We start from the raw sequence: 27077 nt of genomic DNA, 5'->3' as shown, positions 1-27077 counted from the left end.
AAGCATTGGAATGGCATTTTGCCTTTTAGTTCGCTTTAAGTATATTTCATCAAAAATAAGAAAATAACTAAGCCCAACGACAGGAGTAACCAAAGTAATTTTAATCAAACCATTCTACACATTTCCTTATTTTTGCTACTTCTTAAGTAAAAATAATATTTTATGCCATCTCTGAATTTCTTCTCCTCAATTAGAGAATCACTCCAATGAATTACACATTGCATCAATTGGGACGCTCTCGATCGTTCCCCGGTGACTGAAAGGCCACTGTCATCCGAAGTAAATTAGATTGCCATCGGCCGCAAGACGCCGCTCATTACAAATTGCATCTCATTACCGGTCTCCCCGGTTTGATTGTGGCCGCTCTGTTCGACCATTAAGCGGCACCCGTGGGGAGGCTTTGGTCAGACATTTCCCACCCAGCCATTCAACTTTAAATCCAATTAACACCGCCCCAACAACTTCCATAAAGGAAGGCTGCAGATTCCAGCAATTAGTCGCCACAGCGGCGCGAGTGCCGCATCTCGACAGCACTCGACTTTGTGCTCCGAATGCCAACCACTGAGGCGATACAACTTCACACTTTGCCACTATTTTGTCCACCGAAGTGCGCTTTCCCGGTGGGAAAGGGAGGGAGCTGCGTGTCGCTTGGGGTGTTAAAAAGTAGCATAAGCTGCGTCTCATTAGCATAAGAATCTAGTATTTACATTACTCTCCCTTCGGTGAGGCCGTTTCTTTTCCGCTGACGTGACGTGATGCGATGCTGTGATGGGGATGTTGATGATGTGCACCTCCCGGTTCATTAACTTTCCACTGTGTTGTGCTGCTGCACGGGGGAAAGTCAACCATAAAATTGGTTCCGCCGCAGGACACAAACTGCTTACTGCTGAGCGAAGGACAGCCCACTCGTTGACACGAACAACACACCCATACACACACACACACACACGCGCGCGTATGCAGTAAAATAACACTTAGTAAATTGCAATCATTCTCAGCGCTTAATGAAAAGCTGCTCAACACTATCACTTCCGCCCGCTGGCGGTACCTTTTCAAGCCGTCAGTTTTACGGCCATTTTATTCGACATCAGAACGTTGCCAACTTCGGTTCACACTCGCACGCACACACACACACACTCACAAAGGCATGCTGTCGTGTGAAACGACCTTCGAACACCGGGAAACACTTTTTCAACGCCAACTTTTTTTAATATGCTCGCTGTAATTTATTTCGAGAATTTTACACCTTTTGTACATCGACACCGTTGGTTTGTGAATACAGCGTACGGTTTTCTTCGCCTGTTGATAGGATTTCCATTACACTACCAGTATCAATAGAAGTTGGTTTGAAATTAATTAAATACACTTCATAAAACCCACCACCTGCACACGTCAAACGTTGCGACAGGTTCTTGTACGTTTGGTTGCTATGTTACGCCGTCAAACACAGGAGTAAAGAAACCAATCAGAAACACACGTAAACTCACACGCACACACACTTTCACTGGCGTCCTTGGATGTGTTCCAGTAAATTTAAATTTCAATTTTTCCACCCTAATGCTAGAACCGGAAACCGGATGGTACGGTTTCGGCCGGAAGGGAAACTCCATCAATGGAAGGATGAGTAAGTTGTAACTTTTAAGCTAAAGAAAAGGGCGCTGCCATGGTTTTTCCTCCAGTCCGACACGCACGTCCAACCCGTCGCTCACGCGTCGGCAGTGACAAAAACCCCCCGGATGCTGCCGGAAGGGCAAAAATGTTTTCCGTAAGCAAAACATGCCGCTACGGACCACGTGGAAAACCGAACCGGAAAGGCTTTTACTTTATTTTTCTTTCGTCCGCCACGACAAGCCTTCCAATCAGCATCGGAAAGCAAGTCGAACGAGTCGATGTGTGCGAGTGTCTGTCGGGTGAGGGTTTTCTTTCATTTTCGTTCGAGCGCAAAACGTGCCTTAAAGCTGCTGCCAACTGGCGTTTGGCGATAAACAAAAAGTGCCTCCACCGTTGGGGTTGTTTTAAGCCCCACCACCGTGGAGTTGTTTCGGTTCGGGCTTCCGAAAAGTTACCTTCTGGAAACCCTTTGCCCCGAAAGTTAAAATGAATCAGCTGTTAATCCAACCGTGAAAGCTGCCAAAACAGGCCAAACCGTCTAGCTTTCGCCATGGCAGGAACTCGCACGATGGCGGCAATGCGGTATATCCTACGGTAATTGCCACGACGTCCTTTATTCCGTCCTCCACCTCCGTTGGAACAGCACACTTACACTTTTCCACAACAACCATCGACAAACACGGTCTGATTGTAGGGGGACGAGTGTGGAAATGGGCATTTAATCACTTCATACCGATTCGTGTATCTAGTTTCAGTTTCGTTGCCAGCGGAATCAAGCAGGACAAAACGGAAAACGCCCTCCCGACAACGGTTGAACGGCGATGAAGTCGTACTGCGGTGTCGTTATTCCGTTCACGTTATCACGCACCACCACGGGGTCCGGGTTCGGTTTTTCCGATTGGTTTTCACACGCGTCGAAACCGCACACGTCGACCCGTTACCGATGGCCAGCGAGATGAAACTGAGCCCGCAGTGTTCGCCGCTGTTTAGGATGATTATCTTCCCGGTCTTCCGAAGGACCCGAATGAATCGACGCCAGCCGACCGACCAACCGATCGGAGCGGGTGCGTTCATTCCACAAGTGAACACGCTGCCATCGCCTGGCTCGGTTTGGGGCGGGTGAACTTGTTATCATTCGGATGCTGCAGCTCCGTGAAAGTGGGAATGCCGGTCGTGGGAAATGGTGTGCGGTGGAATGTGATGATAAGAAAGATACTTTGTTTTTCATGCTTTCGTGCATGTTTTCTAGAAGACTGTTTTAGTTCATGCAATGGAAAACTGGAAAATAACTGTGGATACAACTTGTAGAAACCAATTTTATTTATTTACCAGCAGCTTTCTCCCTTTTAAAAATCGATTACAATACGTTTCCATACCGTTTCGTTTCACACCTAAAAATAACCTCAATATACCCAACATAAAGAACCCGCATTCTCAAGCGTAATGGTCGGTAGCTTACATTTTCCCACGGCCCAACTAGCACCAGCTACGATTCAACCGCATCCAGGCGTGTTCGTAACCCGGATGCTGCTGTTGCTTCTCAATGAAACGCTCGGCCTTTCGCGTGGCAGCATTTGCCTCGTGATGGGGAAAACTTATCGCTCGGCTGCGACGGCGCAGTCCGAGTTCGCGATGTTACAAGCGGATTCCCGGAAGGTCCCCGGTTACCCGCATCTCAGCCATCTCAGTGCGATCGAGACGATGCCCTAGTGCACCAGAAACCGGTGCCAGCCGTCAGACCAACGGACCTAGTGAACGGAATGCGATGAAGCCGTGGTTAGGGTGGAAGGATTCATCCACCAACAAACATACGGCCACTACCACAAGCATCAATCCCCGTTTCGGGGGTGACGATGAGCCGATGCGTATGTGCGTGTGTGTCGCAGTGACAGGAAAAGAAATGCTACACCTGACCCCGGACACGCCGTTTCCGGTTGGCACCGATGGAGGGATGCATTCGCCCGTGAATTTTGCCCTTGAGGGCTGGACGATGGGCACACACTGTGGGGGTGTGTGTGTGTGGGATGGAGGGAGGGGGCTGCAATGGTGTGCATGACCGTGACACATGAGTGGTGGATTGTGATGTGAATTTTTTTTAATGCACCGCTTAAATTAAAAACGTTCTATATAACAACTAAACCTACTCAAACGATTTTGAGCGAAAAAATAACATGCAAAAATAATTTCAAGTACGTAAGCGAAAGCCTTAACTGAACCAACTACTACTTTTTTTTATAACTACTTATAACTACTTATAAATACCGAAAAAATAAATTATAACTGTTAACAAGTTTTACATAGATCTTTATTTGAATGGGATATTAATTATCTCATTCGTTGGAGATTTTATTCTCATCCGGACTCTTAGAATTATTTTTATTAATTCCTAATAGACGATTAATATTGCAGTGCTATTAATTTAATTCTTTGAAAAGATTGCAAGTAGTTTTATATATTTTCTAAGACTATCATAAATCCAATGAAATTTGCTTATTAACCAACCCATTCCCAAGAAGCTTCATGCAATGTCATCATCAGTTGTCAAAGTTTTTCATCTCGTTTGCCAGTTTACTTTTCCAGATTAAAAATATCCTGGGTTTACCAGTTTCAATGCAACAGTTTTATTTATCTTTGGATTCTGCATTATTTCGCCAAGCCTGAAGAATTCGTTCTTGGCTGAATGCAATATTCAACGTAGCTTACTCAACTATTTACCAACTTCTGCAACTGGATAAACAAAACTGCCCAGCTGGAATAAATCGGTACACATTTATTTGAGTCAAAGTAAACCAAGTACAATATAAAACGGAACAGAAACGCAAAAAGCATACTCACGCCAGGTTTAAAATATCTCGTTGAGTTATTCAACGGTAATACACAATTTCTTACGAAAACACACTCGATTTTACCGTGTGATGTAAAGATCCCTAGATAACATCGCCCGGAATGTATGTGTGTTGTTGGGTTGATACATGTCGCTAAATTAAATCTGTATTCCCTTCACCCATTTCTCCCAAATATCGTACGAGGTGCAACCAAGAGTAAAAAATACACACATAGAAAGGCTGCAAGGATAACGAAAGTGAAATATAGTTTCCCGTGCTTCCACCCACGTAAGTGATAACAAAATCACTTTTCACACCGGCCAACTTTATCATCGCGGAGGATGTTGGATGGTGCTAAAGGACCCTTGATTCTTTCATACATAATGAAATGCAATTGCATTACGCCGAGTGTTGCCACCCCACCGTGATGGGTTCGGTGTAACTGGGCCGGGAACAACTACTTTTTTTGTCTATTTTCCCACTCATTTTGTTTTTGTTTTTTTGTACCTCCGAGGGCATCAGTAGTAGCACGCAGTAAAACGATAGCACCGCACCGGAGTCGGTGGCTAGCTCGTGACTAACATGATAATGATTAATTGCGGTTGCTAATCTGATTGCGGATCCCTGCCGGGGGGAAGGTCGAAAGGTGAGCGGCGAGATTATTTTTAACGACTAACGACATTTCGTCGAGGTACCCCCAAAAACCCCGCACTCCCCCGCTCGATGGCGCTAAAAGATAATTAAAAATTCAGCGACAAAAGCACATAAGTGAAACTTCGTTGGAATAGCAAATGAACTCCGACGGTTCGTGGGTGGAATAGGAGAACCGCTGGCGTGGTTTTGCCGTGATTAGTAGCCAAAACCAATCCCATGCGCCATGTGTCATTACCATTCCACCCGAAACCAGCTAAGAAGAGGTACTAAGGCGGGGAATGATAAGTATACCCATTCCCAAAGCCACTTCAAGGGTTAATTTATCCTCTCCCAGTGGCTTTTCCGGAGCTTTTGCTGTTTCTCATAACGGGATAAACGACCCTCTCTGTACGCAACACGCAATTGCCAATTAAATTATACTCCTCTACTCTCTGGTTCTTTTCGGATTAATTTCCCATTACTGGCGCACATTATCCCAGGCCCAAACATTCGTCGAGGGAAGCAAATTAAAACCCACCCGCATTCCAGCAGCCTTCCGTTTCGCAATCGAAATCGGCCCCCGTGGCAATCGTACAGGTGTCACCGGCAAAATGCCTGTCAATCGTCATCGTGGACCGGAAACGTGAGTGGAAAAATCAATCATAACATCATACCACCGGCTGAGAGAAAGAGGCGAAATAAAAAGGAAACCGTTCCCGTGATGAATAATTAACTATGTTTAATATCCGATTGTTACTCGTAATTCCACATCGAATATCACGTTTCGCGGCCGTAAAATGACCCGACGGGGACGGTCCACCGGTTCGAACACCTTTCGGATCGAAGCATGCGTACTTCATTTCCGGTTTCTTTTTTTTTCTGGCTGCAAGTGTATTCGATTTAAACGGTAGAAGGGCTTTCGGCTAAACTGTGCCCGGTGTTGCATTTCATTCGGTTGGCTGTCGCTTAAATGCGATTAAATTAAAAATTGATGTCCCAGCCGGAGATCTCGTCCGGCGGTTCGTCCTGATCCTTCGGGTACTCGTCGAAGTTGGACAGATCGATGTCGTTGACGATGGGTCGCACGAGCGGGGCTGGCATCGTACGTTCCTTCAGCCTTTGCCACTCGAAGTTACCGAACCAGCTGGAAAGGAAGGGGAGACAGATTGAGTGACGTATCGGTTCCGGACGATGCTGACAGTCGTGCTTACGGGTGGGTCTTGATATCCGCGATACCATTCTTGCCGTAGCCCAGCCTCTCCGCAGCCGTCTGCCGGCACAGCCGCTTGATCAGAACCTGTGCCTTCTTCGGGACGCGCGACGGCAGCTCCACGATGTCGATACCGCGCAGGATGGCGTTGTACGTCTTCATGTGGTTCTTGCCGCGGAACGGCGGCTTCCCCACCAGCAGCTCGTGGATCAGCACCCCGAGCGCCCAGTAGTCGACGGCCCGGTCGTGACCCTTGTTGAGGATGATCTCCGGCGACACGTACTCGGGCGTACCGGCGAACGTCCACGTCTTCTGGTTCGGTCCGATGCGCTTCGCGAACCCAAAGTCAACCTGAACGTCGTTGGAAGGGGAGGAAAAGAGTTAGGGTAATGCGCGCCACACCTGAACTTCCCTTTGCCCGTTCACCTACCAGCTTAATGTAGCCCTGCTCGTCCAGCATAAGGTTCTCCGGCTTCAAGTCGCGGTAGATCATGTTCCGGCTGTGCAGATACTCGAACGCCTCCACTACGCAGCCCGTGATGAAGCGTGCCGTTCGCTCGTCGAAGAATTTACTCTTCTGTAGCACCGTCCAGACGTCACCGCCAAGGCAGGCCTCCATTAGGAAGTAGAGATACTTCTTATCCCGGTATGTTTTGTACAATCTGCGTATGGAAATGAGACAAGAAGGAAAGATAAAACATTCGTTTATTTTTCGTCAAACAAAAACTAAAAGGTAACTTATTTTTAAAAAGCTTCTTAATAAAGCTAAGTTAGAGATAAATATTACCGATGCTTGAATTTAAAACCCTTTCTAAGGATTGATTTTGATATTGAAAGATCTATAGATTCGGAATGCTTGTTATAACTTGCTATCGTTTAAGTAGACCGAATCTTTAATAATCACCTATAATCATTAATAATCATCAGCTATAATATTTAATAATAAATCTCTGTTTGTTATTAGTTTCTAATACATCTATTCCCCTTAATTGGTGAGATGTTACATCAATGTTTAGTTTGGTGGAATCTCAGGTGTATCTATGTGTTGTAAAATGATAGCGTTAACGAGAGAAACCCTGCTAATTTACGATGTTTCTTCAATATTTGCATATCTACTAAAATACAACGGGATTCAGGATGCCTATTATCACGATTAATAAACCACACACCTTATTTTTGAAATTTGTGAAAAGTAACTAAGGTTAACTTCACATTTTCTTTAGACAATGTGGCAAAAAGAAGTTTATCAATAATGTATTGAAATATGTACTTTGAGAACATATCGAAGTTTTAAAAAATCCTTCTTTCAAACTTGTCCCCTCAATAATTACATGGATAGGCAGTCCTCTAGTACAGGGGAGGGTCCGATCTCGGTACGGGATTTGAACCCACGACGTCGAGTTGGAGAGCCCCAGACCAAAAAAAGTTTATTATTATTAAAGGTTTATTATTGTACTGTGTGGAAAAGGTATTCTATAAAAAAGTATTATGAAAATTAAACTAAAACGAATGAATAACAAAAGTAAAACTACCGAGGGGCTCGAATGCAAATCTTGTGCAATGTTGGGTGTTTCAAAAAATTTCTGGATAAATGATTGTGCTTTGTATCAATTGAAACAAATGATTGTGCGTTTCCTTGGACTACATGAAATAAACCCATGTTAACAGTCAAAAGCTTCAATAGCACTTGTCCAAGCATACATGGAAACTATTACTTTGTCGCTATGACAAAATATCATCCAATTATGCCCTAACAATTGTCATCCCTGGACCATCAAAAAAAAAATCCTTAACAACTTCTAACGTCAATCGGCGCTTGGGAGCATTTGAAATCGTCCCAAAGTCCCACACCAGCCCCTCCAGCGGTGGGTGGAAAGCGATCTGGTCCGAAATAAAAATTCCATTCTATTTCCCAACCATCACCACCAGCCTCGCCGCCACCAACACCGTTGCCATATTGGTATCGATTTCAATCGACCAAGCCTCGAATGCTTCCCGCCGACGGCGCCTTTAAAATTGAGTCCCGCAATCCGTGCCGTGGAACCGTAATTCAATCGCTCCGCCAAAGTGTCCCGTTTTTGTCGCTCGTGATCAAAAGCGCACAAAGCGCGGGTCTAGCGTTCCCATCCCAGCCTTCAATCGGAAAGGACCGGGACACAACCACACACACACACACACACCCGGCAACAAAAGGACAAGAGACATGAAGCGAGTTCGCTACAAACCAATCGTTTCTCGTGGAATCCGGTGCGACGCCGGGGGCGAAAAATCGGAGACCGACCCGACACCGCGGCCAACAAACGCAACAATCGTCGGCATCATCGTCGGTATGCCAAATCGCTGATTCCGCCAAAAAACCGATACCTAAACCAAATGCTTCGTTTCTCGAGGAACGAACGGCAGGAGTTAGGGCGAGGTTAGTCATTTTACCTGACGATGAACGGGCTGTTGCAGCTCAGCATGATGTCCTTTTCGCTGTAGGCGTGCTCCTGCTGCTGCTGGCGTACCATTTCGATTTTTTTCAAATACTTCAGCGCGAACGTTTGGCGATTGCGGTACTGCACCAGCTCGACCCGCCCGAACCCGCCGATCCCGAGCGTGCCGATGTAGGTAAGATCGTGCAACTGGATGTGGTCGTATTCTGATGGTCGAAGGGACAGAGAGAGAAAGAAGAGAAAGGGTTGATGTAAATCGGACAAACTAACAGACGGCTACAGTCCACTGCACAAGCGAAAACCGATACATGCAACAGGGTCGTGCAGCGGAACAAGTTCACGTGGCCAGTTCGTTTTTTTCCACCCCCGATTGGGGAACGCTTTTGCAATCACCTGAGACAATATTTGTCATCGTCGAGTTGCGTGGGATGGTGTCGGAGAGCTTCACCTCGCGCAGTTGATCTAATCCACCCAGGAACTCGTTGAACGCACTGCAAACGAAACGGGCGGCGAGAATGGAAGCAAATGGTATGAAAACAAGCAACCCGGCTGTTGGTCACGCACGAATCTCGGGTACCGGAGCGGAAGGTGGGGAAGTTGGGAGAGGATGGCTGAGGAAAGGGGACACAGAAGGAGGTACTACTTCACCTACATGCGATTCAGCGTGAGACATTCGGTTCCTGGCGGGTTCGCGATAATGCTGGCCAGCCGGCGGTCCTCATGGAGGAGTGCCTGCTCGCCGAAGTAGGCACCGCGTTGCAGCGTTCCAACCAACCGTTCGTTACCCTTCTTGTCCGTCTTGATCACGTTCACACTTCCACCGCGGATGATGTAGAACTTGTCACCAGGATCGCCCTGCTGAATGATGGTGGAGCCGGTTGCGTAGAACTCCTGCAGACGGAAACAAAACATAGGCTACTTAGTCAGCTTCGCGTCTACCAGCGACTACCGAACGCGAAACCTACCCGCTTCAGCAGGTCGGAGATTTTGTGCAACTTCTCAATCTCCAGATCCTTCAGCACGGACACGGTGCTGAGGAACTTCACGTTCTCCTCCCGCTCCCTGCGGCCACTCTTCATCATAATCTTCTGGAACACCTTCCGCTCGAGCAGCCACACCTTCGCGCCGGTCGTGACGCGGATCGAAGCGAACCGCTTCGCCTTGTACAGGATGGCCAGCTCGCCGAACACCACGCCCCGGCCGAACGACTTGATCACCTTATTGTCGACCACCACCTCGTACGTGCCCTCCTCCGACACGAAGAAGTGCGCCCCGATGTCACCCTCCTTGATGATGTAGCTGTTCGGTGGGAAGGACATCGAGCTCATCGCGGCCGTCACCGCTAGCAGCCGCTCCTCGTCCATCATGTTGTTGAGGAAATCGTTCGCCACGATCGCCGTCTTGATAAGCAGCTCCGTGTCGGCGCTCTTCGGGTGCGACGGAATGACGATGTCCTTCGATTCCTTCAGGTCCGTCTTGTCCGACACGACGCCCTGTTTGCGCGCTTTCTTCAGCGTACCCGTCGTGTTGTCCAGCTCCTCGATCAACGATCGCTGCGAGGACTTCTTGCGCAGGAGCACCTCCTTCCGCAGTGGTGTCGCAATCGCCAGGGGTTCATCGTCCGGTAGTTCATCTTGGGGAGCAGGAGTTGGAGGTGGTTCTCTCGATGGTGGTGGCGCCGTTGGTAAAGGAATGTCCTGCAAACGGATTGACATCTTAACAGTGAGCGATTGGTATCTTATTCGGTGAGATGAGTTTAAAAGTAGATTATTCCATTCGACAGTTAGTCAAAAAATTTTAAATCAAGCACCACTAAGTAGTAGGCAAATGTTACCTTGGTAACAATCAGAGGTAGATCAATCTAATTATTTTCCAAATACGAACCGTTATGTTATTTTTTACAACTCCTCCACTTAAAAATGACTAATTTTTACTGATTTATCGACAAAGGAAAATAATTTGGATTTGCAAACTTTGAGTCACACGTAAAGATCAGCCCGAAACAAGTCAAATGAAAAACATATTCTGTCAAACGTTATAGGTAGATCCGCCTCTGGTTACAACACAGAGCTCCATAACTAAAGGTATTTCTAGTATGAACTCATTCAAAATTACCTTTTCCTCTTCCCGCATGTTGACCGCCTGCCGTACCATCGTTTCCTGGAACGTGCGAGCCATCACCTCGTCCATAATGTTCTGCTCCAGCTGGCTCCTCGGTGGTGGCAGCTTCGGTGGAGTCGGTTCCTCGTCTTGCGACGTATCGTCAGCGTCTGCCTCTGCCTGCTCCAACCGCGCATCACGTGGCGGTAGATCGGGTGGCAACACCGACGATCGGTCATCCTCCGAGCTGGGTGCCTCCGGGACGACATCTTTCCTCAGCGGAATGACATCGTAATCGGACAGCTCGCCCTCAAGCAGTTGCTCCTCCGATCGGCTCGTCATCGGAACGCTAAGTGACGATGGAGTCGGACGCTTCGGTGCTTGGAGATTCGTTTCGTACGAGCTAACACTGTCGCGAACGTCCCGTGTCGGTAGCTCTTGCGGTGGCTCGGCCATTACTGTTGCCGTGGCATCTTGTTTCCTTTTCGCTGCAATCTCTCCCTGCAGCTCCTGTATGTCCCGCTCCAGGCGGATCAGCGTGGCTCGCTCACCCTTCGACAGCTGTTTGTATCCCTTCGATTGCAGTGCCAGCATGTGTAGGATTTTGTGCTGCAGCAGGTCCTTCGGTGTCATACCCTGTAGGCCTTGATCCACAGGTTCAGCCGTTGACGTTTCGCGTGAACTACTGCTGATCTTCACCGCCTCGCTGGAGTCGCGCGGTTTCGACGCCTTCCGCTCGATCGTGGGCCCGGTCGAGCCGGTCGATGGCAAAGGTGGTGCGTCGTCCGTCGTATCCTCTCGGTTGGAGCTAGTGTCGCCTGTGGCAGCGGTGGATGTAAAGTTTAGTCGTTCGTCCAACGATCCCAGCCCGGACTCACGTTCGTTAGACTTGGCCACCGAGGGCACCGTGGTGAGGACTGCCGGTGGAGGTGGTGCCGGTGCCTTCTCGCCCGCGGTCACCCCATAGCCGTTGGCCCGACTTGTTGGCGGTGCGGCGGTCTGATTGAGCTCCTCGTCTATAATCCGTCGCGTCACACGTGTGGCCTGTATGGGCGGTAAAGAAGGGATACATAAAGAGGGTACAATAATGACATACGCCCCAAACTGAACGTCCGCTTCACCTGCATCACTTCCCACCCATAAAAGTGAAACTTGAGAAACACTTCCCTGTGGAATAAAACCGTTTTATTGATAGCACACACCCCGATGGCTGTAACATGTCCACTTCTTATCGTGTTCCTATATGGTTTTTGTTAGATCCACCGGATAGCCCTCTTCACGGGTTGTCTTATAAGTGCATATATACAATCTTATACAGTTCAGCACAGGATCGTAAAGATTTATTGAAGTGCTCATCAAACAAACTATCGCAACGATAATTGATCACAGCGCAGCTACATAACACTCGGAAGATGAATAGATAATACGAAAATAGAACACCAACTCTTATCAACATCGTATGGAATCGTGATGGTTACAGATCCAAAAATAAATCCAGCGAATCATTTTGAAAATATTTAATTTTGTCCCTCCACCCCCTAACCTCATTTCATCAAACATCCAAATAGCTGAAATTACAAACAATTTGTAGCGAAATCGTTTTCTGCCAGCCTAAAAATAGATTTGCCCAATCACTGTTGTACGGCGCAACTGAAGATATGAATTTTGGGGTAAAGACAACGCGAGAGATTAGAAAACGTGCCTTGAAACGTTTTAATAGGTTGATGATGATTGTGACATTTGCTGTTTTAGCATCAGTTATGCTGTTGGGGACGCTTTGAACCGATAAGAAATCACAACTCATTCGAAGGGTTGGCGATGAGTACGATGAGTTGGCAGTGACTTTATACGGTTTAAACCAACCAATTTGAAGTTTTTTTAAGCGATGATGATTACATTTGAGAATTTAACAGAAAACAACATATATTAGAGCGTGAAATTATCAAGAACGAAAAAATAATAACAATCAACTTGATTTTTGTAATATCCCATCACTTGTTGATTCTCTTAAACTGCTTTAAAAATTAAAATGAAATACCACCATACTGGCCATAAGATTTTGTGTCCTATTTGAGCATATTGAATGATTTATTTGTTAAAATTAAATTTACATGCTGGAACACCGTATTCAGACGATTGTTGCATTATTTAAAAGATCTCAATCAATGGAAATTTAACTTTGCTGAAGAACGGAAGTAAAACCGGTCCACCTTCGGTAGCTAGTTTCTAGACAACATTATTCTCCAAAGACAACTAGCATTACACCGTCTTCAAAAAAAAGTTAATTATTGATGATCTTAAACTCTCGGATAAATAATCAAACTATGAATAACTGATGAATGTGTATGAACTTAAACTCTGGATTAGCTTTTCAAGAATGCTCTTTTATCACACCTTCCTTCACCATCAAAGGATGTCCATCTTCCTGGGCAGCACGAAACCACCGGACACAAATTTTACATTCCATGCCGTAATGAACACTTCCCGTAGTAAACAGTCTACTAAACAAGATCCGGGTTACCTTTGCAGTTTCAACGATTTGGAACATTTTGATAGCGGTTTTTACCGCTTTGAGCGAGTTGGTGTTCCTTTCTCCTGCGACACTGATTGCTGCTTGTAACCGGTAGTTGTCGTAGAACATAACCGGGTCGATAACGGAGTAACCAGCGTTTTATCTCGATTCCCCCAAAAAGTAAGTCCCAACATCCGATGCGCCTTTCACGGAATATGGTTCCCGTCAAGTTTGGACGCACGCACGAATGGGAAAGTACACACAGGTGCTGGGGGATGATAAAATACTTGCACTTGTGAAAAGATACTCACCACGATTCCACCGTCCCCTGCGCCGGCCATGGGAAGGTTGAACGAACCATGCTTCCTTCCGAATATCTTCGCAAAGCATGCCATCGTGATTGGTCTGTCATCGGGTCGGGGAGATTTCTAGGATGGACGGGGAACTCCCTGAGCTCCGAGTCGAGATGGAGGAGTTTCGTAAGGTGTAAAGTAAAGAACAACTATGGCCAAAGCACACGTCCGCAACCAATTCACTGTACTTTTCGGCTCGATACTTCGAGAGCATCAAACTGTAACCGCAACCGACGCTTTACTTGGATTATCCTTCAACTTTCGTGTCACCATTGGATGAATTCAGCACTTCTATCTTCTAGCCACGCACCGGCTACGTCATCATAAAAGCACCCTCCGGGCACGTCTCAATCAGATTGATTGTTTTCTTTCAACTCTTTCACTTCAGTTTTCCACTCTGACACTATCCTTGGAACCAAATTCCCGATGGACTAACCTCACGCCGTCCAATCACCCCCGAGGAAGGATAATAAAACTCTTTTATCCCTCCGTTCGGAACACAAGCTTCTTCATGCGGTACACCTTCTTCACCTTCGCTTCAACTGCTGGAACGTCTTATCGATTCTACCCGATAACACACAGGGAACCCGTCGTCTCGCGATAACTGCCAACCGAAGCTCGCCGCCGTTCGAACCGTACTGACCGGCCGAGCTGCCGGCGAGGAAACACACTAGCTAATTATTAAAAACCAATTACTTACCCACACAAACGGACGGGCGACACCAGCGCTTCGGGTTGTGCGATACGTTGATAGGCATCGTCTTCAAGCCGGACGCCTTCTTCCCTCCCGGTGCACCCAAGGGCACCGCAACAAGTGTCTTCTTTCTTCTAAATTTTATCCCCCCCGCCCCAAACTCTTTTCCCTCGCACTCTGGCGATAAACGGTACTGTGGGGTGGGTGATGGTCCGGAACGGTTGTGTGCAACCCAACACCGACGGTGTCCGCAGTGCCACCGCCATGCCTTCGGTGCAAAGATGTCACACTATCTATCGCCTTTCGTTCCTCCCCCTTTGCTCACGCCACCCTTCAGCTTTCCTGCTGCGTAGGGAAGGTGTAATCGTTCAGGTATGTCAGACTGAAACTGAGAAGGCGATCAAGCGAGAAGTTCGAGCTGTTTCGAGCATGTAAAACAGGTGGTTTAAATTTTTAAAACCATTCATTATTGAACGAGCTGCAACTATGAAGTGTGTGAACATGTGTTAAGGATCGTCAACGTCGTATAATGTTCACACAAAATAATCTACCATGTAATTGCTAGCTCAAAATTTTCCAAACATTCTACTTTTCTTAGTTTGTGGGCTCTGTTATCAAGTATAGGATCAGTTAAGGCAATTTTGAGATTCAAATTATTTAAGAAAAAAGTAAAACAGCCAAAATAGTGATCTACAGTAGAAACTATACAGAGTATCACATACATTTTAATTCTAATTTTTGTTTGCTCCAAAAACAACAAATCTAACTTAAACACAAATGGTAAATAGAATCAATTACTTTTGTAACTCACTAACTATCATCACAAGAATCAGTAAGGTGGTCTAACTAAAAACAATGTGCTCCTCAAAAACAAGACCAAGACAATTCGACACATGTTCAGTTCTGCCCCAAAAATGTGTGTCTTGAAAATTGGGTGACAATTGGAATGCCATAACAGCATATCCCAAGAAGCCCAACACTCGCCTGGCGGTTGAGCAACGGCAGCCATAATGTGTGGGACAGTAGTTTACAGGTGTTGTCGATACCATCCCTCGCACCCTCGCGTGTCGTCTGTTGCCCTTGTATCTTTGTCTTACATCGAGCGCCCGCAGGGTGGTGCAATCTTCCGGGAGTTCCCCCTTCGGAACCGCGACATCTAACCTACATACATCGACGAGAAGACGTGAAGCCGCGGCCACCGCCTCTTATCAAGTGCCCACAACGGCACAAACGATAACGCCATGAATCGAACCAGCGCTTATCGAACGCGACGACGATGCGACACGCCGACAACAACAACGACCGCGGCCTGGACTGCTTGTAAACAATCGTTTGGTTTTAAAGAAATTAAATTCGTATCGTTGCGCCGCCGCCGTTTGCCCGGGCTGTTGGTGGTGGTCCCTGTCCCCCGGGTTTGTTGGCCCACACGGTTTCCAAACACCGACACACTGGCCCACCGCGGTCACCACCAACACCAGTAGTAAACTGGCGATAGGTTGTGAGACACTTCTTTTCGGAGCGCAGCTCGGCGGAACAAAACAACCACACCGAAACGGAGATCTTATGCGATAAGATCCCTTTCGATAACATTCCTTCGGTGACGTCATTCTGGATGGTCAACGCACGGTGGCACCAATGGACGGTGGCCGTTTCTAGCAACAGAAACCACTCACGAAGCACGATGGGCAAAGGAAATCAAGGCCTCCCCACACGGTGATGGCCTTTGGCCCAGAAGCACGCTGCCCGACTGCATCGGGTGCATCGGATAAAAGTGCCCGGAGGAAACTGGCCGGGATAAGCAGAGCTAGAGCTCAACGGGACGGTTTATCGATTCCGTTATATGCACCCCGCGGACAGGGAAACAATGGCGCGGAAAACCACTCCAACGAATACCTACTTGAGATAGATTAAGTGATTGGTCCGTTGCACAGTGGAGTGGAGCAAGTAGGGTTAGGATGGAGGTGGGTTGCAGGGATTATCCCATTCCAGCACGCGATCGTTCGACAAGCCTTTCCTTTGTTCCACCGTGGACGGCTCGCGCGTAACATTGTTTCTTAGGAAAGTACTCGAATAGCTCGCGATATATAAGTCGTTGGGGTTAGTTCTGATAGTATTAAACGGGTTTCAAAATAAGATTCAATTTATACACAGTCATAAACAAGTACACAGCCCACGCTAACTTGTGATTTTCGATGTTAATGGCTTGATTAATGATGTTACATTACCAGCAACATTGGCAAGCCGTGAAAATTACTCCTTTTGACAACTCAAAGTTGCTATTGGCAACGACTGTGTTGGCATTCACCTGAAGATTCTATAAGCCAATGCGACCGAAAAACAGCTTTGTGCCAACGAATTTCCTATGTAAAGTGATGTAATTTTAGCTTTAATGTTCATGGACAGCAGAACTGGAAATCAAATCGTTGGGAAACAACAACTAAAGAAAACCTAAAAATTATTTCAAAACAGGATTATGTATTATAAAATTTAGTATTCAATAGTATAGAAAGTAGAAACTATGTCTTGTTTTACAAAAATATTGATTATTCACGAATTGTAGATAGCCTTCCCATTATCATCATCATACATTCTCAACTTTGTGGTAGTGTAAGAGCACTTAGAGTGGTGCTAGTACCAATAGTGGTTGTAATGTACTTACTCTAGCACAAAATAAATACAATGGAAGTATTTGTTGTTCTATGAAATGTTCTTCGATTTTTCGCAGAGTGTTTAGAAGATAAACCTTCTCATTCCGTAATAAATTAAGGCTCCAAAATTAATATTTTGTGCAACAGGCGGCCGGATTTCTTAAGAATTTATAAGGTATGCCATGATTTCCTTAAGGCTATAAATTAATGCAAAATAAATTGGTTTGTGAGAGGTTTATGAGGCCAATGCAGTTGTCTATGACCAAGAAAATGCATTGGTTTATGAGTAATTTTGCCATTCTTTTTGAAAAACGCTACAAAAATAAGTCACAGTCAAAATATATTCAGTCATTTCCAAGTACTATCTCCACTATAAGAACGCGATACCACAACAATAGGAACCATACCACCATTACAGGAATAAGCAACTAGGAAGGAAAAAAAAGGAAAATATATATCTTTCCGAAGAAAAGCCGTGTTTCGATCGTAATTGGTATAAATAAGTAAAATATTGTGTTCTAAACACTCATAAATTACATCATATTGTTAGTTACACGACTAACTGCACAACTGTTGGTACCGTTACCGTAGTTCGTTTATTGGTTTTGCAGTTCCTTTTCATCGTTCCCTTTAAACTCGTTAAATCCGTCACCCGAATGTTGTGATAACGGCCGCCCTAAGGGGCAACATTTCGCGATACACAGGTTCAACTTGTTGCAACTTTTGCACGTGCCGCTCGCATCGCTTATCGACCATCGGAGTCACCGCGGTTTCGATCGTAAAGCAGCGTCCCTTATCTAACTCGCAAACTCCCAATCAGCCCCCCTTCCTGTAGCTACACCAACGGTGTTATCGGGAAATCATCTAGCAATCACATCAAATCCACTGCGGATGGATCTGTCACGCCTCAGCCGTTGGGCAGAGATATGGTTTGCATTGCTGGCGTTATCGTGTTTCGGAATGCGGGCAAAACAGGGGGGAGGGTGAAGGCTTAATTATGATGAGCATCGCGTGCTCGTGTGTAACGAATGACTTAATGAGCCTAATGAGTCCGGCGAGAAGTGGGGCGTCAACATCCTAGTGGTTGATTTGATTAGATTTTCCGCAGGCTTTAGGACCGAGCCTATTATTGCATTGGAATAATTGTATCCTCATTGTATCATATTGTTTTATACTTTTCTTATAAATGATTAGATTATGTAAAGAAAGTGAATTAATATAAAAGGGCGATACAATACTTTCACTTTTCTTATTTTATCAAGCCATTTGAAGTAAACCCATAACCATAATTATAAATAGTTTGCGGAAATTGTTTAAGCATATGACTCATGGTTTTCATCCTCAAATATGATAGGAATGCGTAAAAACTTCCAACACATCAACGAAATCCACAATAAAGATAGTCACATAAAAATTACTTCTTTTAAAACAAGTATTCATCGTTATCTTGCACTGTCTTCCATCCTTCCGGATGTTTTTACTCCATCGTACTAACTTCTGAACTCAAAGCACTCGACTGGCGGAAAAAGTTGCATCAACTACGAGTTGTTTTCATCAAATCAATGTCGTTATTTGGCCAGGCAAAAGCGCAAAACCTGTAATCTGTGGTCGAACATAAAAATAAAAACCCAACTCCAGCCAACTGGTCCCGATCGACTCACAGATCTCTCACGGCTACCAAAACTGACCGGGATGCTTTTTCCACACAGTTTTCCCCTCTTTCCATAACTCTTTCCGCATCTCGCAGCAGTGAAACATAACGATCTGCTTTGGTCGTTCCAATCGTCGTTTCTGCTGCACGCTGCACTATTCCGTCGCTCAAGTCTGCGGGTCGTAAATCAGAATGCAATTTATAAAAGATGACCTAATACGATACGGTTCCGGACTTTTTTCCTCTCTTTTGCCGTTCCTTTCTTGATAACTCAGTCCGTTGGGTGTGCATAAAAATCCCTCGGTTAGTGGTGTATGTTATGGCACTTGTAGTAGATCATAAACCAGTTTCGATGGGGTGCAAAAAATAGCTCACTCTTTCACCGTTGCGACTTGCCGGTCGCTATCATAATCATAATCGTAATAATGATAGTAATGGTAACGGTAATTCTTCCAGAACTTATTGCAGGCTTGTGTTTTACTACTCCTCAGAGAATGCCATATAGACAATCTGAACTTATAAAATAAAACGCAATTCAAACAGATGGAAAAGGCATCTTTTTAAGAGTAGAACCGAATCAATACTGTGTTTAAACTCGAATAGATAAACGTCAGAATGTCTTGATTAAAAATACAGAAAACCAGAAAACAATTTGATGTTAGCAAACAAAACATAATTGTCATGTGGTTTGAACAATCGCAGTAAAACTAACATGTTCCGTAACTTCTTCCTTCCGCCATCAATGTTTGACTGCATTTCTAAAGAGCATCCTCATCCGAGCGGCAAAAACTCGCAACTTGTCATTAGTGCATACTTAATGAACACCCGCATAATGTTTCCGTTGCACGAAAACAAAAACAGCCCGTCAAATGAACAACCCTGTGGTTGTCCCTTGGCTCGGGAAAGTGTGCGAAAGTTGGACGCCAGTTTTACACGCGGCATCCGGGGGAATCATTATTTCTGTGCAGCGTTCCAAAAACAGCGTTGGTACATTAACAACGGAAAATCTCGGGTTTTGAATAGGGGCTGTTGTATCAGGTAGGGAACAAAATGCCGAGTTACGACACAGGTGAATGAAAAATTTATTTCAATGTATAAAAAGTATAAAAGGACAGTTAATCTGATAATTTTGAACAAGATTTTAATGTGATAAATAAAAAATGTGTATTTATTCGCATCTCTGGTCAAGTATAAACATTTCTTGTGTTTTACAGCACAGTAAAATTCGTTGACAACCCACAGTAAAATTTGAATAAATCCAAATAACCGACAAAGAACCATCGAGAACCTTGTTGGAATTTAAACTGTTTAGTCAAGGACTCAATGCCGTAATCGCTCCCTAGGAAGTTTGATTTTGACACACGTCTGCGGCTTAATGCGTATTGAACCATTTTCACGCTGCATAAACTCCGTGACCGAGAAGCTGCACAGAATGAACGACACTATCAGAGCCCCCCTTTTGCTGCATGATTATCGAGCGCATATTTTATGCTGCCCCGACCGAGCCCTTGCGCCCCATGGCACGCCAAAGTAACCGGAACTGGCGAACGCCGGATATTCTCCGAGCTCCAAGTGGTGTGCCTCCCGTGCGAAGGCCATTGGATTCCGGGACGAAATCCGTAGTGCCATTTGCCTGCCATTCACGGCCGGGTTTTGTCGATTCGGCCAAGGCCACGAATGGGCCACGATTTCCCTAGTAAAGCGACCGCTTGTCCTATTCCTCCTTGGGCTCCTTCAGCCGAGCGGCACTGTTTGGGTATTCGTTTCTTTTTTCTTTCCCTCCTCCCCTTCTCCTATGCGACACGGTTCGCTCCCCACCCGCGGACGAGCAGTACCGTTGGCCAGCCACACCAAAAAGCACCAGGGGAGGCACAGGTTCATGCGGAGCATGGAAATTGTGTCATTACCATGCATAAATATGATTACGAAAGCCACGGGCCGGATGAGGCGCAAATCGTCACTAAGACAAAAGCGCCGCAGCGGGAGAAGCGCCTTCGCCCCGCCAAACGACCGCCGCCGATCAAATGGATGAAAATTCTGCGGAAAATCTGTTCGCAAGAATGTTGCAAAACTGCGACCGGCTCTTTTGCGAGAGGATCAAACCAGCGAAGGGTGTCCGATGCAAATAGATGAGTTTGGCATGGGTTACTTTTAAAGTTGTTGTGTTGACTTGCCACGAACGTTTTGTTATCTAAATAGTTGTGGTTTTAATTCAGTTCATAACATATTGGGCCAAAAACCAATCCTGATTTTCAGTTGCAATTGCCTTTAGCTAAATTATTTAATTCAGTTCATAGTATATTTGACACAAAATATAATTTACCACAAAAATCAATTCAAATGAATATGTGATTTTGAAGAAAATAGAACTGAAAAACGCTACACAAAACTAAGAATGAAAAAAGCAAAGTCATTAAAAGTTTTATTTGTGAAAACAGTTTGCGGACTAAAGTGTGCAGTTTACAGAAAGTCGTCTCTGAGATAAAAACCACATAAAGACAACCAGAATAAAGGAATGTTGGGTGCAAAAAACTTGTACCAAATAAAACGAGCTACCAGCTGGTTCCGTTTAACAATTCGACAAGGAAAAAAACAAACGAAAACAGCCATCTTCCAATCCTTACAATTCACTGCCAGTTCATGGGCGCTTCATAATGCATAGAACCTGCCGAAGCCCCATGAAAGTAATCTGTAATCTGTGCAACAATCTCATCTTCAACCCTTAACCAACCAGACGAGTTGCTACCTTGCGCCGCACGCCATCTCCCCTTGTTGCACCCGGAAAACTTCCAACGGAAGCGGGATAAAACAAAAAAAAAGCATCTCCACCTCGCGAAACGGTCCTCATATGGTTTGACGGTACTTGAATTGAATATTTTATTAAGTGCATCGTGCAGCAAACGGAAAACGGCATCCGTACGGCGATCAACATTTCCGGCCCGACCTGCGCACATGGTGGTTTTTCCGAAAGTGGAACGTTTGCATCTTCCGTGCGTGCTCCGCGAGAACGGCTGCGGCGAGATTTCCCTGCTGCTGGTTACTTGATATATTTTACTTGAAGTGCAGCGAATCATCTTTGCTTCCTTTAGCTCGTTAGCCATCGACTTTTACTAAATCGAATAAAAATTCTTGCAAAGGTATGGTCTTCGTTGCAGAAGCAATTGCAACGTAGATTTATCGATTCGAACTAACCGATGCAATATGCAATTACATTCACGATTATCTTTATTTCAAATGTGGTGAAGATATCTTTTACCATCGATGCCATCGTTGTTTCGTGGGAAGTACATATTTATGGACATATGATGTATTATTTAAGTAGCAAAATTAATGGTAGATATGATCAAACCATCTTACCCTTACCCAACCATCAAATTCGACAAGCGCCGATTTTCAACGTTGAATCTTTTTTGGGATTGTTCTGCTGAATGTCTGCTGCAATGTATATAACATCTTCCTACTATCTAAAATTCGACAAAAAACAGAACATTGATTAATCATTCAAGCCGTTTTACTGTAATTTTATATTGTGTTTAATGCGATTTTTCATGAATAATAATTTTGCATTCGTAATAATTATAATAATAATAAATTTGTATCGAAAACTTTATACAAAATTAATAGAGATGTGAGGCGTGAATCCTTCGTAAATTTAAACTTGCTCAATTATACAATTATTTTTTAATATTCTTACTTAAGCTTAAATTTTCAAGCTCTTTTTTGCAGAGAATTAAGGCAGATTTAAGGTTTACGTTATACGTACGGTATCGTGCAGGTTATTGGGCAGTGTAATACAAAATTAAAATAATTTAAATTATGTAGATACTGGCCACTCGGTTGTTTCTCAATGGTAAATTCTAATTGTTATCATACAAAAGAGAAAATTTCCGGTTTGAATAAAAAATAGGTCGTTGAGTTTTTATTACAACAGTGTTGTTGAAGTATTTATATTTGTCGATCCATTTACACAACATCGCACAACATCTTTTCGATGTTCCCTCCCTAAACAAGGCTCGCCCTTGTCGAAGCATCGGATATAAGAGCATTAATTATTCCTTTGGCTCTAGAACCAAGGAGGTTCGTTGACATCTGCATCCTTCTTCCGGTTGTGTTCGGCTATCGCCATCCCATTTTTCACCCATCATCCTCCAATATCGAGTGCTGCTGGTGATCGTTTGCCTTCAGCATCGCACCGAACTTGCTGCCCGCCGTCCCGGCCAGCTGCCGCGGACATCCGTCCTCCACGATGCGGCCCTGCTCGAGCACCAGCACCCGATCGTAGTCGAACAGCGAGTGAAGCCGATGCTATGCCGGGAAGAGGGAACCGTGGCACAAAACATTAATTGCAATTAAATCCAAAATACACCCACCCACCCTTTCCGACAACGATCAGGTACACTTTCCCTCCCTCACTCCCTTACCGCTATCGTGATGACCGTCCGGCCCTTGAACGCTTTCTTGGCCGCCTGGAGCACCAGCTTTTCCGTGTCGGTGTCGAGCGACGAGGTGGCTTCGTCCAGCACCAGGCACACCGAGCCACGGAGGATGGCCCGTGCAAGGCAGAACAGTTGCCGCTGGCCGCTGCTGAAGTAGTGCTTGTCGTCGGATATTTTTGTGTCTGTGGAGTCGTGGGTGGAAAATAAGATACAAAGGAAGCAATCGGGGGGTTAGGTTCATGTTGAACAGATTGGATTAATTGCGCTCTGTTGAGGGTTAAAGTTGGCAAACGCTGGTCGGGCAACGTGTTTCTTGAACGCTTGTGACGACTTGCTCATAATTTTCACAAGCAATTTAATTCGATTAAAATAAGGTTGTAGCTAAATAAATGATAACTTGGAGAAATCAGATTCAATATTGATATTTCCAGTTGGACCGCAGCCATACCTAAACCGTTTGGCAACGCGTGTACAATGCTCTTCAGCTGCGCCAGCTCTAAACAGTTCCACAGCTCCAGGTCGGAAAAGTGGCCCCGGGGGTCCAGATTTTCCCGCACGCTGCCCCCGAACAGCATCACCTCCTGCGGGATGATTGAGAGCCGCGAGCGCAACTCGTCCGTGTGCAGTCCGGCAATGTCAACGTCATCGATCAGAATGCGACCCCCGGTCACCTCCAGCGCTCCGAACAGCGCCAGCGCAAGGGACGATTTTCCACTGCCGGTGCGTCCACAAATACCGAGCTGCAAAGGGAAAACAATCGGAACAAATGAAAAACATTAGAACACTCGATCCAACCCGCTGGCAAACAGTCCACTCCGGGGACGCAACTGACAACTGACACACGTCAGCGAACAAGTGCAAGGATTGGGTGATGGAAACCATGGCAACGCCGTGGAAAAACGGTGGTAGCACTCGTTCAGTCCAATCGTTCAATCGTTAGTGTGAACTGGTGGAAAAGTAGTTTTTAATTTCGTAATTTGTCATTCGGAACATTTTATTTATTTTGACAAGTGCACAGGAACATCTAACGACGGTCGACGGTGTCTGAAAAAGAAGCTGTTAACCGGAACGGACTAATTCCTAGTCATCAATTTCGCACCCGATTCTACGAAACATTTCCACCCCGCGCTCGGTACCCATCGTTCCAGTTACCAATTCAACCCACCCTTTTCCCGACCCCGACGGTATGTTTCGAAAGCGAACACCAACGAGAGCCTGGTAAGGTGAACTATCGCAGGAAAGCCATTTATTTACAATTTCTCGTTTCAGCATCGCTTTCCCAGTTGGTCCTCGGACCATCCTTGAAGCTACTCCGTCCCTATCGGCGAGGGGTTCTGGGTTCGATCGGTGAATCACTCTTCAACCTTTTGCCCGGATGTGCTCTAACTGGAGCTTCTTAGTAAATATTCCATCCCGGGTATTCCCCTAGACCACTCGCCCACCGATGTAAGCGGAGATCCCCCGTTTCCGTTCCCGGGTTCCACCCGAAGAGTCCATTAGTTGGCGATGTTGCCACCCGGGCATGGAAACTATCGCGAGAGCATGGAAGTTATCGGAACCATTCCGGTGCCGGAACCGACTGTCCCATGGCTGGGCAGTGTAAAAGTAGTCATTTAAATAATTAATTGTACGGCGTTGTCGAGGGTGTGGATGTGCACGGGTAAAACAAGCACAGGCTATCCTCTTTACGCATTCCCTGTCTGCTCTGCGAAAACCTGGTGAACAGAGCCTTGGCCATCGGACGCTTCTGAAACCTCTTGGAAACAACCTCCCCGATTTGCAGAAGCATCCAATAGCAATGGAAACCACCATCGGTAAGAAACGGGTGTGGGTGCAACAAGAGATACGAGAGCGTGTTTTGTTTTGTGCCATTTGGTGTTGTTCTGTGCAAACCCGACTTTCACTTACCCGCTGGCCCGCCGGGATGGTTAAATTCAAATTTGCGATTATGTTCTCCTTTTGATTCTCGTACCGTAACGATACGTTCTCGAACACGATGTCGCCTTTCAGTGGCCAGGATATCGGGACGCTTTTATCTGGCGGACGAGGGAGAGAGAAAGAGAGAGAGAGAGAGAAAGAGTAAAAAGTGATGAATTGTTTAATGGACGGAAGACGGTTCAGTTTTCCCGAACAAAATCGAATGCTGAATAGTTAGATCATTTCCTCCAACTCTGTCACCGTGGAGGTACGCTACCTGCTACCTTTGACATGAAATGAAACCTTTTCCAATGCAACCGGTCTCCCGGAGCGCTTCGATCGGAAAGGGTACTAATTCTTCTGGTGCACTTTTCGCTCGGCGCTTGGCACGACAAACTCTCCGGCATCTGCGCGCATTACGCATGCAGAATGTAATCGATATGATTTTCCATCATCTATTCCTCCTTCATAATACTCCAACGGACGGAAGAGGAAATATATTCCCGACGAAAGGACGATGGATAATTCAGGAAGTCCCTTCATGGCGGAAACAAAAGGGAAAATATCACTACCAGTAGCACTGACACTGTCCCCGCCGGGGTTGGAATGGTTCATCAAAGATTAAGAAGTTGCGTTCGCTGCTAAACCCGATGCCGGGAAGCTACTGACTCCCGGATGAAACCCCGTTCGGGGCACAAACATCGATCGGTTCGGGAATGATAGTTCCGCCGGGCAGGGCGAACGCGAGACTTACAGGAACAAGACTGGGCTCCACCCGGCCCCACCGAGGTGCCCCTGGAGAATGGTCGGTGCCTGCGCGGGAAGTCATCAGCCGCTCGCAACCGTCCCGGCCCGCGTCGCTCGTCCGTCTCAATGAACGACTGGATCCGCTCGACCGCACCGCCATACATTTCCATCTCGGCGAACAGCTTCACCACCCAGTTCAGGTAGATCGGCACCAGCATGGCGTAGTTGATGGCCAGCCCGATCAGCGACGAGCTGGTCGAGTGTGGGCGCAGGCTGGCCGTTATCAGCGCCGTCAGGATCGCCACGAACACGATGGCCGCCCCGAGGTAGTCCAGCGCGATGCCCAGCCAGCGGTTGCTACAGTTGAGCGCTATCTGCGCCACGTTGTTCGCCTCCATGCGGCGGAACAGGACCTCCATGAAGCGTGCCTCCTGCCCGAACGCCCGGATCGTCGTCACGCCCTCGATGGTCTCGGAGAAGTGCGCCAGGATGGGCGAGTAGGTGATGCTCTCGATGCGCTGCAGCTCCCTGTCGAGCGGAAAAGAAGAGGGAGGGAAATCAAAAATGGAAAAGAAACCTCCCTCCGACCGATGTTCGCCAAGATCGTGATGATAGCCGGTCGGTCCAACCACTCCGGATTCCCGGAGTGCACCGGAAGTGAAAGATTCTTTCAATTATCTTCTCCGCTGCAAACTTTCCCCCCGTTTGTTCGACCTCGCTCTCTTCCATTCGGTGCTCATCTTTAATGCACTCACCGGAAATGGTGTTCGAATACAAGGATAGAGGAGGTAAGGGGGTTGTTTCCGATGCTTTCAGTTTCCCCCCACGTCCAGTGTACTTAGGAACTCGTTTCTTTTCGAATGTACAGCAAGGTAACCGATACTTTTCATTCATCACCACCCGGTGATGTTCGGCGAACCCAATTAGCCGCTACTTCAAAGTTAATGTCCAGCTTGTTAGAAAAATGTATTCGTGTTGTTTTTCCTCCCTCAATCTAAGGCAGTTCAGCCAACTTCAACGTGGCTCCAAACTGCACAAGTTTTACATCCGTTGCGCAAAAGGCCTGTGCGAAGGTTAATATTTTAGAAAAATCCAACAAAAGTAATCTAACTTGATCCGATTGCCAAGTCCAACCCAAAACCGGACACGTGTTTCTCGCAACGGAAGTGGGAAAGGCGTCCGACAGGCAAAACTTACCAACTCGACTCTTTCCCAGACCTACGGGAAGCTTTCAGGCTAACGAGACCCATGTCAATTCCTGTCCTGTGTGAAGTCCGTCCGAACCACACACACACATATATATAT

The 27077-nt window shown here is 46.1% G+C and overlaps 2 protein-coding genes across 2 annotated transcripts in view; both read right to left on the bottom strand.

Annotated features, from left to right (window-relative positions):
* Positions 1 to 6050: 6050 nt before the first annotated feature.
* Positions 6051 to 13721, bottom strand: LOC131294906 (cGMP-dependent protein kinase 1). The gene is made up of 9 exons (XM_058322958.1): positions 13638 to 13721; positions 10830 to 11858; positions 9680 to 10411; positions 9367 to 9605; positions 9108 to 9205; positions 8710 to 8920; positions 6710 to 6941; positions 6281 to 6630; positions 6051 to 6213 (listed from the first exon to the last, which is right to left on the bottom strand). The coding sequence occupies exons 1-9, from the start codon at positions 13719 to 13721 to the stop codon at positions 6051 to 6053; spliced, it is 3138 nt and encodes a 1045-aa protein (XP_058178941.1).
* A 9085-nt stretch (positions 13722 to 22806) lies between these two features.
* Positions 22807 to 27077, bottom strand: part of LOC131293303 (ATP-binding cassette sub-family C member Sur) — a 44053-nt gene continuing 39782 nt past the window's right edge. Inside the window, exons 20-24 of the mRNA XM_058321383.1 lie at positions 25780 to 26300; positions 25017 to 25144; positions 23557 to 23848; positions 23094 to 23290; positions 22807 to 22977 (exon numbers count right to left, since the gene is read on the bottom strand). Coding sequence (XP_058177366.1) covers positions 22807 to 22977; positions 23094 to 23290; positions 23557 to 23848; positions 25017 to 25144; positions 25780 to 26300 — 1309 coding nt within the window. The remainder of the gene's footprint in view (positions 22978 to 23093; positions 23291 to 23556; positions 23849 to 25016; positions 25145 to 25779; positions 26301 to 27077) is intronic.

The sequence above is a fragment of the Anopheles ziemanni genome, chromosome 2, assembly GCF_943734765.1.
Source record: "Anopheles ziemanni chromosome 2, idAnoZiCoDA_A2_x.2, whole genome shotgun sequence".
In the NCBI taxonomy this organism is placed as follows: domain Eukaryota; kingdom Metazoa; phylum Arthropoda; class Insecta; order Diptera; family Culicidae; genus Anopheles; species Anopheles ziemanni.
The sequence above is the reverse complement of the archived record's forward strand: the minus strand, read 5'-3'. Positions and strand labels throughout refer to the sequence as shown.